Source organism: Lemur catta, chromosome 6 (assembly GCF_020740605.2).
Source record: "Lemur catta isolate mLemCat1 chromosome 6, mLemCat1.pri, whole genome shotgun sequence".
Taxonomy (NCBI): Eukaryota; Metazoa; Chordata; class Mammalia; order Primates; family Lemuridae; genus Lemur; species Lemur catta.
The window spans coordinates 48853853-48876778 of NC_059133.1; the positions used below are offsets into that span (position 1 = coordinate 48853853).

The following is a 22926-nucleotide window of genomic DNA, read 5'->3' on the forward strand; positions in this document are numbered from 1 at the left end:
CAGGGAGAGTATCCTAGGTGGAAAGAATAGCATATGCAAATATATGGGACTGAAAAAACTATGAAGTGCTCAGTAAACCCAGCTAGACTGAAAGAGTAGGAAGTACGTGGTGACAGAAATAGAAGTTAGTAAGGTAGGTATGATGATAATAAAATGTCTATTATGTTCTATGAAGGGGTTTAGATTTCATCCAATTGTGCTGAGGCATGTTGAAAGATTTTAATAGAATATCAATAAAATCAGATTTATATTCTAGAAAGATAATTCTTGAAGAAGAGAAAAAGACTGAAGAATGCGAGATCAGTTAGGATACTATAAAAATAACAAAGGTGAGAATTAATAAGGCTTGGAGTTAAGAAAGTGAAGTGGGCAAGAACAACATATCTTGGATATTTAGGAAGCAGTTCTCATAGTCTGTGGACCCCGGGGGCATCCAAGACCCTTTCAAGGTGTCCATTTGTAAGGTAAAACTATTGTCATAATAATAACAAATTGTTATTTAAATGTTATATGAACTCTTTCACTGAATGGAGATTTGCACTAATAGTGCAAAAGCAATTGTGGGTAAAACTGCTGGCACTTGTGTGCATCAAAGCAGTAGCACTAAACTACTTCACCATTCCACCGTAGAAAACAAAGTTCCACTTAAGAACATCCACATTGGAAAAATAAAAATTATTGACTTTGTTAAATCTTAATCCTTAATTGCTCCTTTTTAAAGTATTTTTTGAGAAACTGGAAAGTTTGCATAAAGCATATCTGCTGCATACTGAAGTATCATGGCTGCCACGAAGAAAAACTTGTGCAGTTATTTGAATTGCAAGTGGTACTAGTCACTCTTCATGACACCACTCTTTTTACTCTTTTGCAGTTAAAAATAATTGCCTGTGATTATGCAGACTTGGCCATCTAGCAGATATTTTCTCAAAAATGAATGAAGGCAGCCTGTCACTTTAAGGAAAACAACTCAAAGTGTTGTTAATGAGGAAATTCAAGCTTTCAAACAAAAATTAGCATCTTGGAAAATGACTCTGCCACCATGTGCTTCCCAATACTTAGGCTCTTAAGATTGATGATGTTTTAACATATGTGATGGAAAAATATTGTCATATAATAAAATGTGTCAACATTTGGAAGATCTGCATAACTCAATCAATATTTTACAAATGAACAAAATGTGTGAGGTTACATATTAAAGATTTTAATGTGATAGTATTACCTTTAAGACTTAAACCACCACTGGTGAATTTTTGATGTAGTATTAATTAACTGAAAATACTCCTCCCTTTTTCGACTATATCTGTGTGAGGTTGAATTTTCTTTATGTACTTCAACCCAAACAATATGTCATAATAAATTAAACGCAGAAGCACATATGAGAATTTAGCTGTCTTCTATTCAATCGGATATTAAAGAAATTTGCAAAAATGTAAAACAATGCTACTCTTCTTGGTAAATTTTTTTTGGAAAGCTGTTATTTTTTCATAAAAATGTTGTCAAATATAGTGGTTTAGTATTATTATTTAAAAATAAGTATCTTAAAATTTTATTTCAATTTCTAATATGAAAATCATTAATAGATACAACCCACATGAACAGAAATTCTTTGAGTCTTTAATGATTTTTAAGACTACACTGGGGTACTGAGATGAAAATGTTTGAACACTTCAAGTTTATGAAGTACAATCTATAAGACTTGCTGAGTAATTAGAGGAGAGAGGTGAGGATGAAGGAGGAACTCAAGCTAGCTCTGAGATGGTATGTAAAATAGGGAATATAGGAAATGAATACAGTTTAGGTTGAGGGGATGGGAGTAGGTGGGGTAAAAAAGATTTTGTTCAATCTGACGTGGGGAGTCCTACAGGAAATTTAGGAAAAATCTGGAATTAAGTACAGAGGTCTAGGCTAGAAATACAGAATGGCATATTGGTGTCAGTTTGAGCTGTCAGAGAGCACGAGCATAGAAATGTGTCATGTAACCTTCGATACCTACTATGACATGAAAAAAGAGGTCTTCTGACAGAAATCTTCCTTAATCAATGCATTTTAGGTCTGAGCAGGATTGCTGCATACATTCAGTGAAGCTGTGCACACAGTACCATGCCAGGCAGGGCCTTTCACGTAGATTACAATGTGAGATGCCCCCTAGAGCCGTACACTACCCACATAACCCAATGTGGCAACCATGAAGAAGCAGGGAGCTAGACAGATACAGGATTGGTCAGAGAGGTGAGAAGAGTCCTTGAAAAAGAGGTGGTATCATGCATTCAAATTCAGAGAATTTCTTTAGGAAACAGTTATCCAAAGGAAGTATTAAAGACAAGTCAAATAGGTTAAAAAAAGCAAATAAGAACTTTGTTAAATTCTGAATGGGTGATAAGCAACAGCTAAGTACAGCCTTTTTAAAGGAGTCAGATGTCAAAGGAAAAAAAAGCTAAAGAATGGTATTTAGAGAAAGTGTATGGTTTTTGTTTTTAAAGATGAGAGAAACTTGTTTATATTCATAGGATGAGAGGGAAGATGACACTGGAAAAAAAATGAACTAGTGTGTACCATATGTGTGGCAGTATGCTAGGTATTTATACGCACAGGAGAAAGAAAATAATGGAAAAGCAAGGACTAGGAAGTATTAGAATAAATACTATAGACAGACTAACCTTAAATAGCAAGGAGAGCAGAGAGGTAAGGATGGATGTGGTCCACAGTAAAGGTGAACTATAACAATTTTTAAATGATGTTATAGACACTACTGATGAATGATAACAGATCATGTATCTATTCTGATTTCAACTTCTGACCGAGATTACACACAGCCCCAATCTAGCTAATATTTGTGGAGTTAATGTCAGATTATTTAGGGGTTGACTAGTCAGTGTACAGATGATAACCAGAGCCCTTTAGCTCTCTTTCTGTGACGTAATTTGGAAATTACACTGTTCACCAACAACTCTGCTTTAGTGGCTTTCTAGAAAGAGGCAAGAAGAAATGCTTAGAATATTATACAATGACTGGATAACACTTACCTAGAGTTAAACTAATTTTGGCCAGTTTGGGCTAGGTGTAACACAAGGTATAATGTATTTTCTCTTAAGACAGAAAAAGGAAAGACATCCATTTATTATAGCTGAAGTGGTTTCATGAACAGAGAAAGTTCAACCTTACCCCTGACAAATAAATGTTTATAGCATGTGGATTTCCCTATGCTCAGTATGTTTCAAGGCTAAGTTGAGCTTCTTACTTCAAAAGAAAAACACATCTTGCTCTTAGTAAGTTAACTGAATATTTAACATACGTGGAAATCTAATAGCATGTTAAGCAACCAAAATGTAGAGAATTTAAGTCTGAATGTTAACATAGCAAACCAATTAAAGACTTTTATATTTATTTTCAAACCTAACATTATATAACAAACTAACTTTATAAAACAAAAATTATCTTATTAACAAAAACAAGACCAACCTTAAACTCCATTTCTAGCCATCATCCTAAGACAAGTTGTTAGAGAAAAGGAAAATTTTAAATCCCATGAAACTTAAACACTTTTCCTGTTGTGAGATACAGATTAGTTCAATTCAATAGCATTTGCTGTGTGCCACGCTGGTTAAATTAGGTACTTAAAAATACACAAAAGAGAGTTTAAAGAATTTATATATAAATTGCATGTTATAGCTTCATTTCTGTTCCTTATTTTGACTGCTTAATTTTATGTATAGTATTTATAATATAAAACATTCCACTTTTTAAAAATGAAATTGAAATCACTTTTCTTCAGCCACCATGAATCTCAGTACCAAATTGCAACCCATTTTAATTTTAAACTTAGAAATTTTGAAACATACAAATACTCATGTATTCAGTATCAGTCACTCAGCTTCAAAAATTAACACTCTTCCAGCCAAGTCAGAATTTTAGATTAAAAAAAAAAGAAAAAAAGAAAACAAAACAATTAACATTCTATCATTCTTATTTTATCTATAATCCCCACAACCTCCCCGCTCCTTCTTTTGTTGGACTAGTTTAAAGCAAATTCTACACCCATAATCTCACCTATAAATACTACAGCATGTATCCCTAACAGATAAGGGATCTGTTTTGTTTTAATCACCACATATCATTATCAGTTCCAATCCAATATCCAGTTCTGTTCAATTTTTGCCCAACTATCTCAAATTTTTTTTCCCTCCTAGTTGGTTAGTTTGAATCAGGATCCAAAAAAGGCCCATTCATTTGTAGATCAATCTTAATAACTGCAAAGGCCCTTACTGCTCCTATCAGCTAACTTCACCTCTGATTTCATCTTACTGTGACTACAACATTTATTTTCCTTTTGTCCTCATTTCTGTATCTATTTATATAGTTAACCTTGATTTATATGTGTTACTACTGTAAATTGCTCATATCCCTTTTGGCACAAATCAGGGGAAAAGGAAGAAAGTATCCAATAATTATTTGTGAGCACCTGTGAGTATCAAGTATCTGTATGAGAACTCTACACTTAAATTCATTTAGACATATAATATATTGCCTAAATTTTCTAACTTCAATTAAATTTAGATAATGGCTTTTAAATGTTGAATCTAACACTAGTTAATCTTGACTACAATCACACTCTGATAAAACTTGGAGACATGGTGGTACTAGGTTATATATTATCTTTACACAACACAAAGTAGGTAGAAGTTTTAAATGTAGAAAAGATCTGTTTAATCTATGTACATATTCAAAGAAAAATTAGCATACATATTTAAGATCTTAATGAATATTAAATTGAGTAATCTGTAAGTACAGAATTATAGGGTAATGTGTTTATGTACACACACAAGCATTTCCAGAAAGGATCTGGAGTTTAGACAACTTAACACATGAACTGCCACGTGAGTTGTATTTAACTCACGCTAGTTTTGAGCCTGGGGCTGGCAGTTGGTTTGTGAAAATCTTACTTGTTGATGTTATTATTATTGCAACTAATATCAACAACTTAACTGCATATAACTCACGCACAGAAAACAATAAGAAATAACAAATTTTTCAGTAAATTAGAAAGGATCGTTTTGCTTTCGAAGTTTTTATTCTATTTTCGTAATAAAACACCATGGCCCCAGGGAAAAATTTCTTTTTTCTAGTATAGCAGTCAATGTTTTAAAATAACAATATAAAAGCAGTCTATTGGTAAATAGTAGTGTTAGGTCCGGAGCCCAGAGAGAGACACACAAAGCCTCATGTGTAGCAAAATGCCATTTATTTTGAGCATCTGGGTGCAGATGAGTGGAGGCAAAGAGCGTCCATACTGAGGGAGGGGAAAGCCTTGGGTTTTACAGAGGGTTTCGCAGGGGGTAGTGAGTACCTGGGCCAGAACAGCTGCTGCAATAAATTTTTTTAAACAACGAATTTCTGGGACCCCTGCTTCAGTCTCATCCTATAGAGATGGGGGGGCATATAATCATCCTTATCAGGAGGAAATAGGAATGCTGACTGCAGCTGTCTGTTAGATTTACAATGTCTTGAGGACTCTCCAGCCTCCTGCCACTATTGTTTTACAAATCTGTTTTCCATTAACTGCATTCCACCCTATACAGACTTTTGGGGTTCCCACCTGGAACAAACCTAACAGTAGTACACAGGAACTTTATTCAAACATTATTATAATGCCTTTCTCTTTAAGTGACACATACCTAGAAAGGGTACATATTTAGGTGACAAATACTTAGGGTATATTTAAATAACAGATTCATAAAGTAGTTTCTCTCCCTCTCCAGGAATCCTGTCTCTCCAACCAAGTCTCACCTTATTTATCTTTCTTCTTTCAGTACATTTCTTTATGAGCGCTCTACACCAGTTGTTCCCTTTTCTGACTAGAATATTTATCCCCTCTTTCCCTGTTATCTATTTCTCCTTCCCATCATGCTGCCTGAATACCACAGGTTAGTTTAAACAAAGGTTTCTACTTGCCAAGTACATTAACCCTTTCTGTTCTCTATCTCTCCCATCTCTGAAACAGTTAGCATTGCTGATGATCTCTTAGTTCTAGCAGCTCTTTTCCCTTGGCCTCTGTGACAAAACAGGGTCCAAATTTTCCTGAACCTTCATGACCATTTTATTTGATCCTTTATCATTACCTTGGGATATCATTTAAGGTTTTAGTATATTGTTCTCCACATTTTTGATTTAGATAATTCATATATACTTTTATTTCCCACTTCTCATTACTCTCCAAGCTTTGGTTCCCTATCTTTAATTGTATCTTAGGCATTTTTGTTTGGCTGTTCCATTATTTCAAAATTTAAAATCTCAAAAAAAACCATTTCATATCTGTTTCTTAATGAGATAAAATGAAATAAAGCATGAAAGGAGATTTAGAAAGATTCAAAATGTTTGGAAAAAAAAACAAAAAGCAGATTTGTGAATATTCTATATTCCACAATCTGCAATTTGTTGTCTTTTTACAAACATTTTGAATCTTTCTAAATCTCCTTTTCACTCATATATTGCATTTCAAATTGAAGACTGGTGTTATTAATTTAAAACATATGAATTCAATGAATGACAAGGAATGAAAGAATGGCTCTTGAGCTATCCTCTTGACTCCCACAAACTAAAATCACTCAACTCTCCACTTCCAGTATTTGAAAAGAGTTAAAATTGGTAACAAATTTGTAAACTTTCATAGAAATTTTAAGTTTATTTTCTGTGACCTATAATAACCATATTACTTTTTGTATAAAAAGAAAACTGTTCATAACAAAATCTACTAATGTTTCAAATAATCAGAGCCTATCATGCTTATAAATACTTAAAAAGTCTCAATACAATTTATTAATTGTCAAAATGAAATCAACACTTTATGGCTATGCTCCCCAACCCCCAGGCCACAGCTGGTTTCTGGTCTGCGCATCACGGACTCTGCCCACAAATCTCCTCCCACCCCCACCCCGACCCCCAGTCCAAGCAAAAATTATCTTCCATGACCGGTGCCTGGTGCAAAAAAGTTGGGGACCACTGCTTTATGAGATAAGTTTCCTAACATTTATTTTAGTAATTTTTAACCAAATAGGTCTATGCACCAATTCTGAATCCATTTAGTTTTGCAATTATATATGCAAACTGAGCTTAATTATTCTCTAAAAAATTCCAAAGAAGTATTACGTGTGCAATACCGATACAGATGGTGTAAAAAATGAAAACAAAAATAGAATATTACAGAGTTACCTACATGCTTATTATCTGTTCCAACCAAAAAGTAGTATGCAATGACTTTATTTATAGTGTTTCCTCTCTCTAAGCAGAGCACTCAGGGAGAGAGTGCTGTAAAAATACTGTTATGGCACTAGCTTAAGTTTATACTTAGTGTTTCCGTCATCAATTTGGAATTCTGTTAATCATAACACCACAAATAGTAGAGGGACAGTGTATGAGTACGAACTATTAGCATGGTTTTCGATTTGATATTTTTCAGCCACTCATGCTTTATCTGGTGGATGGTAAATTCTCCTCTAGATGTTTTCTATTCCATGAAATTGCCTCTTCAGAATCATTAATGACTCTTAACATTTTTTGACCAAACATCTAATCACATGTCTTTTATCAATATTTTTTAAGTAATTAATGAAAATGAATAAATTAAATTCTAATGCTACCCTCACAAGAGGGAATTTTTACTTATTTCAGAAAAACAGCAAAATTTAGATCTTTTTCTTAATAATTTCAAAGGCATTCAGTGAAATAACTGTACCTAAGTCAAACTGTATGGAAAAAAAATTAATATACAATTTAGTCAAAATGGAGTAAAGCTGTACCTCAGAAGCCATGGCTAAGTAATAAGGTGGTAACATTAAATTTTCTGGTGAAGTAAGGGTTAACCCATTGATGTAAGTTTCTCCTCTCTTTATGAAACCTCAGGCTTCTACAATTATTCTACTATAAAATCACTGTTTAAAAATACAAGACTTAACTGGCCACACGTCTTCAATAGAATAATTAGACTATCCTACCCAACGCTAACATTCTTGGAAAATAAATAGTCAAACTTAACAGAATAAAAAACTTGGAGGGGAGAAAACTTTATTTCTAAGGTATCATTAGAGAAGATCATGTTTTTGAGAACTTCTTACAAATCAGATTCTTAAAAACTAGATTAGAAATGCAAATTCTAAAAATACTAATAAGTACTTTAAAAATGTAACATGAACATAAAGATGATAATTCCAAGTTATATGTCGATATCTAACAAAAATCCAGTTAGAAAACTTGTGAGTATTTTTTAGGTAAGTTCTTAGATTTTTTAGGTAAGTTCTTAGATTTTTTAGGTAAGTTCTAATATAGACTTTGAGTTGTTTTAGGTGCTAATTAAAAGTATACACATAGACATTTTTTTGTAACTACAGAACTATATGTTTTAAATAAAGTGGTATTTTACCCTTAACATTTTTGAATACTTAGCATTTCTTCCCAGGTAGCCCAAAAATTTACACTTCAGCTGAGGATACATAGTTTCAATTCTGATCAAAATGGGCCTAATACAATTTTAGGACCTCCAGAGCACTTAAGTTCCTGTTTCCAGTGGTATAGAACAGTCAGACAAGTAAGATACTAATATGCTTTCACATATGCCTATCATAAGAAGCAGTTAAAATATAAATTCCTGGGCTCACCATAAAGATTTATATTTTGCTGGTCGAGGGTAAGAACTGTGGAAGCTGCTGTCTATGCTGGTCCACATAATACATATGTCAAGAAATATTACTTACAGAATTTCTCAAAGTGTGGTCCTTAGACCAACAGCATTGGCATCACCTGTGAGCTTATTAGAAATAAGTCACGTCCAGATCTACCAAATCAAAAATTCTGGGGATAGGGTCCAGGAAACTATGTTTTAATAAGTTGTATAGGTGATTCTTCTTTATATCATTGTATTACAACTTTATTTTCCCTTGGCTTTTGATATCCTAGGTAGGAACTAGTTACATGCTATCCAGCATGAGTGCTGGACAGATTCCCACATTAGTGATATTTATTAGAACTAGCAGAGGGCCAGGAGTCATCTTTTGAGAGATATGATGACAACTTTGAGGAGTATAAACGGCTATTCCATATCTTAATATCTTGAAGTTTTTTTCTTGAGGATCTAAAATTACATGTCTTTTCCTGGAGTTGACTTTGCGTAAGTTACATAATGTTCTTATAATGTGCTTTCAATGAATACAAAGATATTCCTATTTGTGTGTGTGTGTTTTTTAAAGAGGGCATTCATCCAGAGCAAAAGAATCTGCATCCTTGCTTCAATATATAAATATAAATAAAAGTAAGTGATACTGCCTCAAACTTTTTTCCTCCTCTAATCTCTATCCCTATTTCCTTCTATTGTAAGTGCTTTTTCTGTTCATAAATGAAACTGAATTATTAATCTCATTCTGTTTCTTTCTTTCAACTGTATGTTATAAAGCTTCATCTAGTTTACAAGATCTCACCATTGTTACCACCATCTCATTTTTTTAATTCTCTCTACCAGTGATGGATATTAACTAGGCTGTCTCCAACTCCTTATTACCACAAACAACACAGCTATAAAGATATATATCCTCAAAGACCTGCATAAAAGTGTTGGATCAGAGGGATTAAACCCTACTGATTTAATTAAATACTGGCTGATTTATGGAATAGCAGTACCAGTTTACAAGTCCATCATCAGTACATAAAGACTTCTACATTCTACCCAAAACTTTGCATCACCTTTAAATTATCTGTCATTCGGATGAGTGAAAGGTTGTATCTCATGCATTACTTTCATTTTTTCTGATTACTAATGTTTATCTATCATCTCATCTACCTGTCAGCACTTGAGCTTTCCCTTAAACTATCTGTTCATATCTTTTGTTTATTTTTTAAAAGCTATTTTCCTTTTTGTTAATTTGTAGCAGTTCTTTATATATTACAGGTATTTCTTGTAGGTTTTAGATGTTCCAAAGCTGACATTTGACTTTTAACTGTGTAAGGCTCCTTTAATAGAATTTGAATGTAATCAAACCCATTAATTTTTCACATTATGTTCTGTGATCCCTATGATATAGATATTCTTTAAAATTTCTTCTATTAGCTTTAACGATTTACATTTCTTACTTGGGTCTTTAATTCTTCTGGAGTCAGCATTTGTATATAAAGTATCAAGTAAGGATCTAACTTTCTTTTCCAAAATAGCTAGTTCAAATAAAATCTAAGTATTCGTCTGCTTTAAGCAATCTCATTGCCTAGTTGTGCCACATCATATATGGAGTTCTTAAACATATATGAATCTTACTGAGCTTACTAGTTTATTCCAGCATATTTGCCTTGCTTTTGGTAGCATCATATTGTTTTCATTATTAATAAAACAAATCTGTGTAGTAATTCTCAGTATCTAGTAGGTCGAGTGCTCCTTCTTTCCTCTTGTCAAAATTGACTTAGCTAATCCTGAACCTCTACTGTTCCATGCTAATTTAAGAATGAGTTGTCAAGTTTCTTAAAAAAAAAAAAAAAACAAAACGCAGAAAAGAATTTTGAATAGGAGGCACTGACATGACAGACTTATAGAAAACAGGCATTACTAGGTTAAGCCACATAGCACGTGACAGTCTTTGTCTTCTAATAAATTTAGAATTTTTTCCCATGAAGGTTTTACTCATTCTTAACTAGTTTAATTGTTGTTATACTATTTCCTAAGTGGGTTATTCATTGTATACAGCAGGGGTTGGAAATGCATGGCTCACAGGCCAAATCCAAGCTTGCCACCTGCTTATAAAGTTTTATCAGAACACAGCTATGCCCATTTGTTAACACAATGTCTAAGACTACTTTTGTGCTACACTGGTAGAGATATGGTTGTGACAGAGACCACATGGCCCCCCAAAATGAAAATATTTATCTGGTTCTGTATAAAAAAGATTGCTGACCACTGGGTATAGAAAAAAACTTACTGGTTTTTATAAATTAATCTTGTTTTAGAAAATCTTGCTGGATTTTCTCAGTTCTAGCAGTCTGCTGATCGTTTTGGATTTTATGTAGATGGTTGTATCATATACAAACAGTGAATTGTATCTCTTTTTTCTTATCTTCTAGTCTTATTTGGATTGTGCTCAAAACTTCTCAGTGAAATATGACTTGTGCTACAGACTGTGGGTATACAGACTTTATCAAATTAGGAGAACTCTCTTTTATTCTTAGTTTTCTGAGAATCTTTTCATATACAGGTACAAATATCACCAAAAACATTTTTCTGTATTCTGATAGACTATAATTTGCTAATTTATGACATACTGCTGCATAGTATTTCTTACATTTTCTAGTGAATGGATACTTTTCTATGCCTTAATATTTGGCATCCCTATTAAACTGGTGGATTCAGTGAAGACTGGGACTCTTAATTGTACTTCTGTGCATCTCCAGTATAGTACCTTCATTGACCAATCTTTATTGCATGTGTACAGTGTGTAAGATATTATATAAGAAATTGTGTTTGCTTTCACACAAACCAAGTACTACAGTTGTTTGAGTAAATAAAAATGATATTGTGCTAGCAGATAGGGAATAAGATAAAACAAAATATAAATTAGTCTTATCTTTCAGGTGAAAATCAGTAATTTCAAGTAGAAAACATTTCTCAATCTTTGGAACTCACGGAAGTTTTATATGAATCCATAAGCAATTTTGTAATTTCAAAAATTATGTAAAGATTTAATAAGTACATAACAATGTAAACATAAATCAGAAAAAAAAACAGTAGTTCTGCTCTAAAGACTAAAAGTGAATATTCACAAAGAAAATATTCCTAACATCCAAATCTTCATCAGTTATGAAATAAAAATGACTTAATTCACATGCTTTTAATATTTTCTAATTAAAAGTTCTACTTTTATGCTAAGTTCTACCCATGTATAACATCTAAGTAGGGTAAGAATAAAAATCATCTCCATGTAATTATAGGTTCACAATCCCATATTAGAAAACCTGAAATTCCAAAGCTCTGAAAACTTAAAAATTTTTTCACAATTCATTTGGCAGCAACCTAACCCTGAACTGAGACTATTGTCCCTATTTATCCCACTTAGTATGAATATTTGCTGAAGGAATATTAACATGTTTGATTATAGAGTATCCCCTTGGACTTTATAGAAATATTATAATTGGTAGGACATGCACCATATTACTTCTTCAAGATTTGAAGTCTAAATGTTGAAACATAACCAGTCTTAAGTGTTTCTGATAATGGAGTCTACGTAGATCTGATAATTCTAACACAATTAAAAAGATTCCTAATTCTTCTCCCATTTACCCTCAAAGGCATCTCATGTACTCTCTATTTCCACTTGTTCTTTTTTATTATAAAGTACATATTTAAATAAATAAAAATATTACTTTCACATCAGATTCATTTTGATAAAGAATCATTTTCTTAATAGATACTTTTAAAAAATCACAAAAGAAGCTTCAAAAAAATTAAACAAATGTTTAGTGATGTGACTGCATTAAATAATGCAACATTCTTATTTATAAAATACACTGTACCTTATTTTAAGATATTTGAATTGGAAGCTTTTTAAATAGTAACATTAGGTGCAAATTTAGATAACTTCTATACTAAGAATAAAATATTAAAATATAAAGAAGGTATGGATTTTTGTAATATGCAATTAAGTTCTTCTATCATTCTGGATTTCATTATCTGAAATCAAAGCGTTTAAATCATGTAATAAGCCATACAAGTGGGAGCACTTACTTAGGAGTAGAAGGACCCCTTGGCCATGTTCCGTCTTCATTTTTCTGTTCTATTACTAACACCTGCAAATATGACACAATAAAAGAGTGTTTTTCCATAATTCTGAAGTTAAAAAAGCTTTAGAAGATTAGCTGAATACACTGAGAAACCAAGCAACTCTGTGATTATTTAAAGGACACAGCAGACAAGGTGAAGTGGTATTCGCATTTTGATTCCAAAGCTGGGCAAGGGAGACAAAAAGATCTCCAGTATAAGGAATCAGCAATGAGTGTGTGAAGGAAAGAAAGTAAACTATGAGGAAGTTTAAATAAATTCATTGAGTTTAGGGAGTATGTTTTCTATTTGTATTTGTAGCTTGTAACATAGAACTGTGAAAATAACAGATGCTCAGTAAATGGTTGTAGTTGTTAAACATACTGACACAGGATCTTAGCTAACTATAATTATGCAAATATTGAGGAACGGTGACACAGATAATTCTAAATTACAGATTTTATAAAATTTATTTGGGGCTTTGAAATTAGTACATATTTATATTATCACTATGTAAATTATAGAATCTTTTATAATAATATACAAATGACAGTCAGATCTGAGAATCAGCCTGAAGTTCTCTGTTGCAGCATGGTTGAGGTAAACAAAAATCACTTCTCATAAATGAAAAGAACAGGCTTAGGCAGAGCTATACTTTATTCTAAAACATCCCTAAATCCTTCCTCACGTTTCTTGACTAAAAAAGAATTCTTTCATCTATTTTTTTCTATGTGATGAGTCTGTGGCAAAGAAGAAAAACCTATCAAAAATAATTAAATTAGCAAAAGAAATATGTGATAATACCAATAAGAAGTTAATCAAAATTTCCATGGAAAACTATAACAGAAAATATCACTTGAAGTAAATTCAAGACATTACAAATTTGAATACATTCAATATATTGTTTCATTAATTCTTTTCCTTAAATTTGCAATTTTGTAACCTATTTTACATATTCTTGGTAATGTATTTTTATGGACTGTATGTTTCTAGGACATTTATAAATTGGCACTTGGATCCTAAGCATATAAAATATAAGCTTGTTTCAGAATATATATCAAATAATAAAATATTGATTTAAAAATTTTATGGACCCTTGTTTAAAGAGCATGCTAATTAAAACATTAGATTTATCTTTATAATATTTCATATATTAAAAAACTCATATGATGTATGTGTACCACATGAAGAATAAGTACACTATGTACCTACCATCCTGATCCTTTCCTGATCACTTTCCTCTCCCTACTTATAGAGACAATCATTATCTTAATTTTCTAATTATGATTTGATATAGTTTTATATTTTTTAAAGATTTAGAAAGCAGAATTTAGTGACTGATTTTTAACTTCTGAAGAATGTTTTTCTTTACGGTAATTCATAACTACAGCAACACTCACATATAAACTATGTATTAAAAACTTATATATAAACTTTATAATCATTTGAAAGACTTAAATCAGTTATAATATAAGAGATTTTAGCTATATAATATTCAAAATAGCATTTAATATCATTGTTTAACTCTAATACCTTAATTCCTAATAGTATTTATACTTAAAATTCCATGTTTTTACAATCATAGATATCAATGTTGAAGGTCATCAGAAATGTTAAAATTTGCTAATGCATAATTTTCTAAATAAAATTTTGCTTATAGTTAAAACATTAACTCAGGATGAAAATGTTTTTAGAAAGATTTAAAAATTTAATTAAACACACACACAGAAGGGAGAAAAAGAACACCCATTCTGGAAGGCTTACTCTTCCATAACACATCTTAGTTTCACTTTCTAATGAGGATACTTTCAATTTAGTAAAAAAAAAAAAGAAAAAGAAAAAAAAAAAAAGTCCAACATAGTATTTGGTTCATTTATCATCAGTTAGAAAAGAAAAGATATTTAATAGATATTCTTTGAAAAATTCCTATTCCCAAAGATCAAAAGTCCTTAAGGGCATTTAATCTTATTAAACTAATTTATACTCTTATCAGAAATATGATAAATGCATACCTATCAAGAACATCAAATTATTTAACTTCTCTAAGCTTCAGTTTTCCAATGTGTATGATGGAAAAAATAACATCCATAACATTTCATAGGATCATTGTTAAGATTTAAAGAAATAATTCTACATATTTCAAATTGTACTTCTGGAGCTACTTCAAGGCCTGATGGATGGTAACCAAAGACAGAGGTGTATGTCTACTGGAAGATAGAAAGAGGGAGTCAGCTAGCTAGGGAGGGAGCATTAGCTAATCAGTAGAGTTCAAGGTCTTGACTTTAGCTTCAGTCAGATAACTTTAAATTGTAATACACTGGATTTTGTAAGATTTCACTTATGCATATAATGGCTAAAATAAATTTGAAAATCACTATATTTTTATAGCCTAATATAATACTTGACATATAGTAGGTATTTACTAAAAATTAATTTGCCTTAGTTTCTCTGAATTTTTTTCACAACTCGGTATCATTGATGTCAATAGGAATTTTTAAATAAAATAGTATCAAAATTTTCCCAATATTGCAGCACCAAGCACTGTGTTAGATATTAAAAATAAAAATAAGTAGGATACAAACAAACCAAAGCAAGGACCTCATAGTCTAATTGGGAAGCTTAATATACAAATACAATAAATGATACAAAACACATATACATAAATCATGGAAGTTAAGGGAACAATTTTTTCTCCAAAGTAGAAACATCCTATACCTCAATGGATACAGAGAAAAATAGGGAAGGCTGAAGAGAGGATGTGACATTTGAGTTGGAATATGAAGGATGAATACTCTGATATGGTTACTCTACATGATGGGATGGGATGGTTAATTTGAATATCTAGAAGGTTAAAAGGACTTTTTGCTGGATAGACATAGAGAGGGGAAGAAGCACACATCACACAGATGGAATAACATATTGGAAAGTTAAGAGTATGGAATAGTATAGAGAATTATAAGCAGTTCAGTTTGGTATTCCTAGAGAATAAACCACAAAACAAGGATAACATAAAGATGCTAGAAGACTAGGCAATAGGTTAAACCATGACTTGTGTGTTGGGTTCAAGTGCCTGGACTTTACAATCATTATGGAGCCAGGAAAGATTTATGAAAGGAAAATAGTAAGGTTTACATTTATAATGAGTATTCTAGCACAAATAACATTGAGTGGACACATAAGAGCCTGGAGGTAGAGGGATTTGTTGAGACAATATGAACGATAAGGGCTGAGAAAATTGAATAGAAAGATTAATCAAGAAATGCTTAGAATAAGTAGGACTTGCTGATTGTGACTGAACATTTTCATTTCTCAATACATTAATTTCTTTGGATTATACAATATAGAAAAACCAAATTAGGAGCTGATACCATCTAATAAAGGTTGGCAAATTATGGTCCACTTAGCCTGCTGCCCACTTTTATAAATAGTTTCGTTAGAAAACAGCCATACCCATTTGTTTATGTATTGCCTATGGCTGCTTTCGTGCTACTACAATGGCAGAGTAATAGTTTCAACAGCGACAGTATGGCCTGCAGAAATGAAAATATTTACTACTTGGCCTTTTACAGATAGTTTGCTGACCCATCTTATATATTAGCTTTTAAAAAAAAAATGAAAATCATTTCTTTTTAACAAGTAGATTATTCCCAAGCTCAAGGAGGGAATCAAAGTTATAGTTAGTGACCAGCAGGGATAGAAAAGAGATGAATTTACAAGAAACCAGCCAGAGACAGTAGAATCCATTACATATTGTCAGGATATTAGTTAAAGTTTGAGACTCTAAAAAGCTTCATGTACAGTATATTTAAAATAAACATTATTACTACATAATACCTGTCCTTGGTATAAACCAGCATCCTGAATGGTGCTGTCTGGTTTATTCAGTGGTTCAAACGTATTACTCATGTATTTGTTCCACAATCTGGTCTCCTTTTCATCTGGAATATTGAAGATTTTCCTTATTTCTTTTTCAATTGTATCTAGATTTAAGGAGGAAAGATAAGGAAATATACTAAATATTTTAAAATATGCCACATACAGTTAAATGCTTATCAGCATAAAATTCTAAATTTAAAATACTGTTAGAATATGTAAAAAAAAATACATACTAAAAAAAAGAAAAAGGTTTTTAAGACCAAGTATGTTTTAAGGAAAAAAACGGTATTTGTAATTCTGACAGATGATTACTTGTGGAATTTAAAACCCCATGGTAACCTCAAATCAAAAAACCTACAACAGATACCAAAAAAAAAAAGCAAGAAATTATAAAACATACTACCAGAGAAAATGACTTTTAACAAAGAGAGACAGGAATGAAGAAAGAAAGAGAAGAACACAAAACAACCAGAAATCAAATAATAACATTGCAGTAGTAAGTCCTTACCTATCAATGGTAACATTAAATGTGAACTGACCAAACTCTCCAATTAAAGACACAGAGTGGCTAAATGGATTTTTAAAAAAGAGCCAACCATATGTTGTCTCCAAGAGATACACTTCACCTACAAAGACACACACAAACTGAAAATAAAGGATAGAAAAAGATATTCCATGCAAATGGAAACCAAAAAAGGGCAGGAGTAGCTATACTTCTAGCAGATAAAACAGATTTCAAGACAAAAACTGTAAAAGGAGACCAACAAGATCATTATATAATGATAAAGGAGTCAATTCAACAAGAAGATATAACAATTCTAAATATACATGCACTCAACACTGGAACACCCAGATATGTAAAACAAATATTATCAGAAGTTGAGAGAGAGAGAGAGAGAAAGAGAGAAAGAGAAAGAGAGAGAGGGACAGACCCTAACATAATAATTGTTGGAGACCCAACACTCCACTTTCAGCAATGGACAGATCATCCAGACAGAAAATCAACAAAGAAACATTGGACTTAATCTGCACTATGAAACAAATAGATATTAATATTTACAGAATGTTTCATCCAACAACTGCAGAATACATGCTCTTCTCCTCAGCTCATGGATCATTATCAAGGATAGATCATATGTTAGGTCACAAAACAAGTCTTCAAAAAAATCAAAAAAACTGAAATCATACCAAGCATTTTCTCTGACCACAATGGAGTAAAACTAGAAATCCATAACAAGAGGAACATTGGAAAATATACAAACACATGGAAATTAAACAATATGCTCCTGAATGGCCAGTAGGTCAATGAGGAGATTAGAAAGAAAATGTAAAAATTTCTTGAAACAAATAAAAATAAAGACACAACATATTAAAACCTATGAGACATAGCAAAAGCACAATAAGAGGAAAGTTTACAGCAGCAAGTGCCTACATCAAAAAAGTAGAAAAGCTTCAAATGAACAACCTAATGATGCACCTCAAAGAACTAGAAAAACAAGAGCAAACCAAACCCAAAATAGAAGAGACACAATAAAGATCAAAGCAGAAATAAGTGAAATTGAAAGGAAAAAAATCCAAAAGATCAACAAAACAAAAAGTTGGTTTTTCTGAAAAGATAAACCTTTAGCCAGACTAAGAAAAAAAGAAAAGACCCAAATAAATAAAATCAGATATGAAAAAGGGGACATTATAACTGGTCCTGCAGAAATCCCAAGGATTATTAGAGACTACTATGAGCAACTATAAGCCAACAAATTAGAAAACCTAGAAGAAATGGATAAATTCCTAGACACATACTATGTACCAAGATTGTGCCAGGAAGAAATTTAAAACCTGCCAGAAGCAGTAATAAAAAGTTTCCCATCAAAGTGAAGCCCAGGACCCAATGGCTTCACTGCTGAATTCTACCAAGCATTCAAAGAAGAACTAATACCAATCCTACTTAAATTATTCCAAAACTTTGAAGAGGAAGGAATACTTCCAAACTCATTCTATGAGGCCTGTATCACCCTGATACCAAAACCACATAAAAGACACAACAAAAAAGAAAACTGTAGGCCAATATCTCTGATGAACACAGATGCAAAAATCCTCAACAAAATTCTAGCAAACCGAATACCACAACAAATTAAAAATTTGTTCATCGTGATCAAGTGAGATTCATCCTAGGGATGCAAGGATGGTTCAACATACACAAATCAATCGATGTATTACATCATATCAACAGAATGAAGGACAAAAACCACATGATCATTTCAACTGATGCTAAAAAAGCATTTGATAAAATTCAACATCCCTCCATGATAAGAACTCTCAAAAAACTGGGTATGGAAGGAACTTACCTCAACATGATAAAAGCCATGTATGACAGATCCACGGCTAGTATCATACTGAATAGGGAAAAACTGAAAGACTTTCCTCTAAGATCTGGAACAAGACAAGGATGCCTACTTTCACCATTATTATTCAACACAGTACTGGAAGCTCTAGCTAGAGCAATCAGATAAGAGAAAGAAATAAATGGCATCCATATCGGAAAGGAAGAAGTCAAATTATGCCAACGGTAAACAATCTGAAAAAGAAACCAAGAAAGTAATCCCATTTTCAATAGCTATAAATAAAATAAGATATGTAGGAATAAACTTAACCAAAGAAGTGAAAGATTTCTATAATGGAAACTACAAAATATTGATGAAAGAAATTGAAGAGGACAACATAAAGAGGAAAGATATTCCATGCTCATGGATTAGAAGAATCAATATTGTTAAAATGTCCATATTGCCAAAGGCAATCTACAGATTCAATACAATCCCCATCAAAATGCCAATGACATTCTTCACAGAAATAGAAAAAATAATCCTAAAATTTACATGGAACCACCACGAAAGACCCAGAATAGACAAAACCATCCAGAGCAAAAAGAACAAAACTGGAAGAATCACATTATCTGACTTCAAATTATACTATAGAGCTGTAGTAACCGAAACAGCATGGTACTGGCATAAAAACAGACACATACACCAATGCAACAGAATAGAAAATCCAGAAATAAATCCACATATCTACAGTGAACTCATCTTCAACAAAGGTGCTAGGAACATATGGGGAGGGTGGGTGGGAAGGACAGTCTCTTCAATAAATGGTGATGGGAAAATTGGATATCCGTATGTGTAAGAATGAAAATAGACACTTATCTCTTGCCATATGCAAAATTAAAATCAAATGGATTAAAGACTTAAATCTAAGACCTGAAACTATGAAACTACTAAAGCAAAACACTAGGGAAACACTTCAGGACATTGGTCTGGGCAAGGACTTCTAGAGTAATACCCCCAAAATACAGGCAACCAAAAAACAAAATTGGAAAAATGGGATCACAGCAAATTAGAAAGCTTCTGAGCAGCAAAGAAAACAATCAAAAAAGTGAAAAGACAACCCACAGGATGGGAGAATATATTTGCAAACTACTCATCTGACAAAGAATTAATAACTAGAATATATAAGAACTCAACAGGAAAAAGTCCAATAATCTGATTTAAAAATGGCCAACGGATATGAATAGACATTTCTCAAAATAAGATACAAATGCCCAACAGGTGTATGAAAATAATGTTCAACATCATTAGTCATCAGAGAAATGCAACTGAAAACTACAATGAGATATCATCTAACTTCTCAAAGTGGCTTTTATTAAAAAGGCAATAACAAATACTGGTGAGCATGTGGAGAAAGGGGAACCCTTGTACATTGTTGGTGGGAATGTAAATTAGTGCAACCACTATGGAGAACAGTATGGAGGTTCCTCAAAAAACTGAAAATAGAACAATCTGTGACCCAGCAATCCCACTGCTGGTATATATCTCCAAAAGAAAGGAATTTAAAATACCGAAAAGATATCTGCATTCCCATGTTTATTGCAGCACTATTTATAATAGCCAAGATTTGGAATCAACTTAAGTGTCTATCAATGGATGAATGGATAAAGAAATTGTGGTACATATACACAATGGAATATTATATAGTCACAGAAAAGAATGAAATCCTGCCACTGGCAAAAACATAGATAAAACTGGAGAACATTTTGTTAGATGAAATAAGTCAAGCACAGAAAGACAAATCTCACATTTTCTCACTCATATGCAGGAGCTAAATATTAAAAACAACTGATCTTATGGAGACACAGAGTAGAATGATGGTTATCAGAGGCTGAGATGGGTAGCAGGGATGGGGAGTGGATCAAGTAGGGATGCTTAATGGGTGCAAAAATATAGTTAGAATGAACAATATTTGATAACAAAATAAAGTGATTATAATCAACAAAAAATTAGGGTAGACTTTAAAATAACTAGAAGAATGGAATTGGAATGTTCCTAACAGAAAGAAATGATAAATGCCTGAGGTGATGGATACCCCAGTTACTCTGATTTGACTAATTCACACTGAATGCCTGTATCAAAACACCGCGTGTACCCTATATACAACTATTATGTACCCATAATAATGAAAAGGAATATAGAAAAGAATTTTAAAAAAACAAACAAAAAAACCTCAAAAGGTAAAAGAGTTCAATCAATTAACACAAAAATATAATTTATGCTATACACGATGAACTTTAACCTTTGACACATTATATTTCAATATATTTTCTGAAGATACATAGGAGTTAAAATGAAAGTATGATTAAGTGATTTAACAGATGGAAAATGTTTTTAATTATAACATAGCAGACTTAAGAATAATTTATATCAAATAATATAATTTACAGTTTGAATAGCTAACTAGAATATATAGATACAATAAAAAGGAAAGTGCCTTGTTTGAAGAGATGTCTGTATTACTCAAAATTTCGTATTTTCAAGGTAAAACTATGTACTTTCCTCCTTTCTAAATCAATTATCTTAATGAGTAGGTGGTTTTTTTTTTTTGCAAACATCAGCAGCTTAACCTGTATAAAATAAGACACAGGATTATCTACACATTTGAGGGTACAGATGTAATTTAGTTTCAGTGCCTATAGTTAAGTCTTTAAAAGTCTCAAATAGTAGAAGGAAATCTTAGATAATACTGCTATATCTATCTAATTCTCATCAATAACTTACCTCAAGAAAACTGTAATTAAAATACTTTATGATATAATATAGAATACTTTTAAATTTCAGAACAGTTGTTTAGTCTTAGAAAAAGCATTATTTATAAAATATTAAACTTAATGATATGTGTTCTCTGAAGAAATAGAAAAATGTATACCTATCCTACATAATTAAGTTTGGCCAATAATAGTGTTGATGATCTACTTGGCAGCCAATGTTCTGTAATAAATAGTCTTGTAGTCAATGAGATTTTGATTAGGGCAGTAAATCAGTAACAAATCTTACAGCATATCTCAAAACTTACAGCAAATTACCCAGAATATTTAAATAATTACATAAATATACTGTCCATATTGCCTTTTATTTTGGTGGGATTGTATTTTTTTTCTTTTTGTTCTTTTATTAAAGTAGAACATGCGTACAGAACAATGCACTAATCATCCATATATTGTGGTAAATTTCCAAAGTAGACACACCCATGTAAATAGCACTAAGATCAAGAAACAGAACATTACCTAGGAAGGAAAGTAGAGGGAGAAGCCAAGAAAGGGAGTTGTGTTAGTTTTTCTATAAAAATGAATAAATTTTTCCTAATGTCAAAAATATAGAAAATACTGACAAATATAAATAAAATGTCTACCTAGAGATAACTACTGTTAACTTTTGATATTTCTTCTTCCAAACATTTTTCTATTAATACACATGTAGATATTTATGTACATAATATGCTATATACAAACCTATGGCATATTATATGGAAGCATAGCATATATGCAAGTTTCCTCTTCATTAAATTTTACAATCTACTTATGCATGGGGGAAGAGCATTACAGGCAGAAGAAAGAGTAATGCAAAGGACCTGAGGTGTGAATATCTTTGGCATGTTTTAGAATAGCCACCAATGTGGCTGAAGTAGAATGAACAAGATGTAAATCAAACCATAAATGCATTTCTCTAGGATTATATAGAATATTGTGAGCTATGAAAGTATTTCTATTTTATTCTGAGTAAGAAGGGAAGCCACTGAGGAGTTTGAAGAAGAAAAGTGGGACGACTTGACTGACACTTTAAATGTTTAATTTTGCTGCTAGTGAAGAACAGACTGTAGGGAGTCCAGGGTGGGAGACTAGGCTACTGCAGCAATCCAGACGAAGGTGGTAGTGTTAAGTGGTCAGACTGAGA

The 22926-nt window shown here is 32.1% G+C and overlaps 1 protein-coding gene across 7 annotated transcripts in view; it reads right to left on the reverse strand.

The window, feature by feature from the left end:
* Positions 1-22926, reverse strand: part of USP15 (ubiquitin specific peptidase 15) — a 128737-nt gene that overhangs the window by 55668 nt on the left and 50143 nt on the right. For all 7 annotated transcript variants that reach the window (XR_006735766.1, XM_045553459.1, XM_045553458.1 and 4 more), the window contains 2 exons: positions 16613-16758; positions 12746-12807 (listed from right to left, as the gene is read on the reverse strand). Coding sequence is in view for 6 of the 7 variants with exons in the window: in XM_045553459.1 (XP_045409415.1) it covers positions 12746-12807; positions 16613-16758 (208 nt within the window). In the remaining variant the exon portion in view is untranslated. The remainder of the gene's footprint in view (positions 1-12745; positions 12808-16612; positions 16759-22926) is intronic.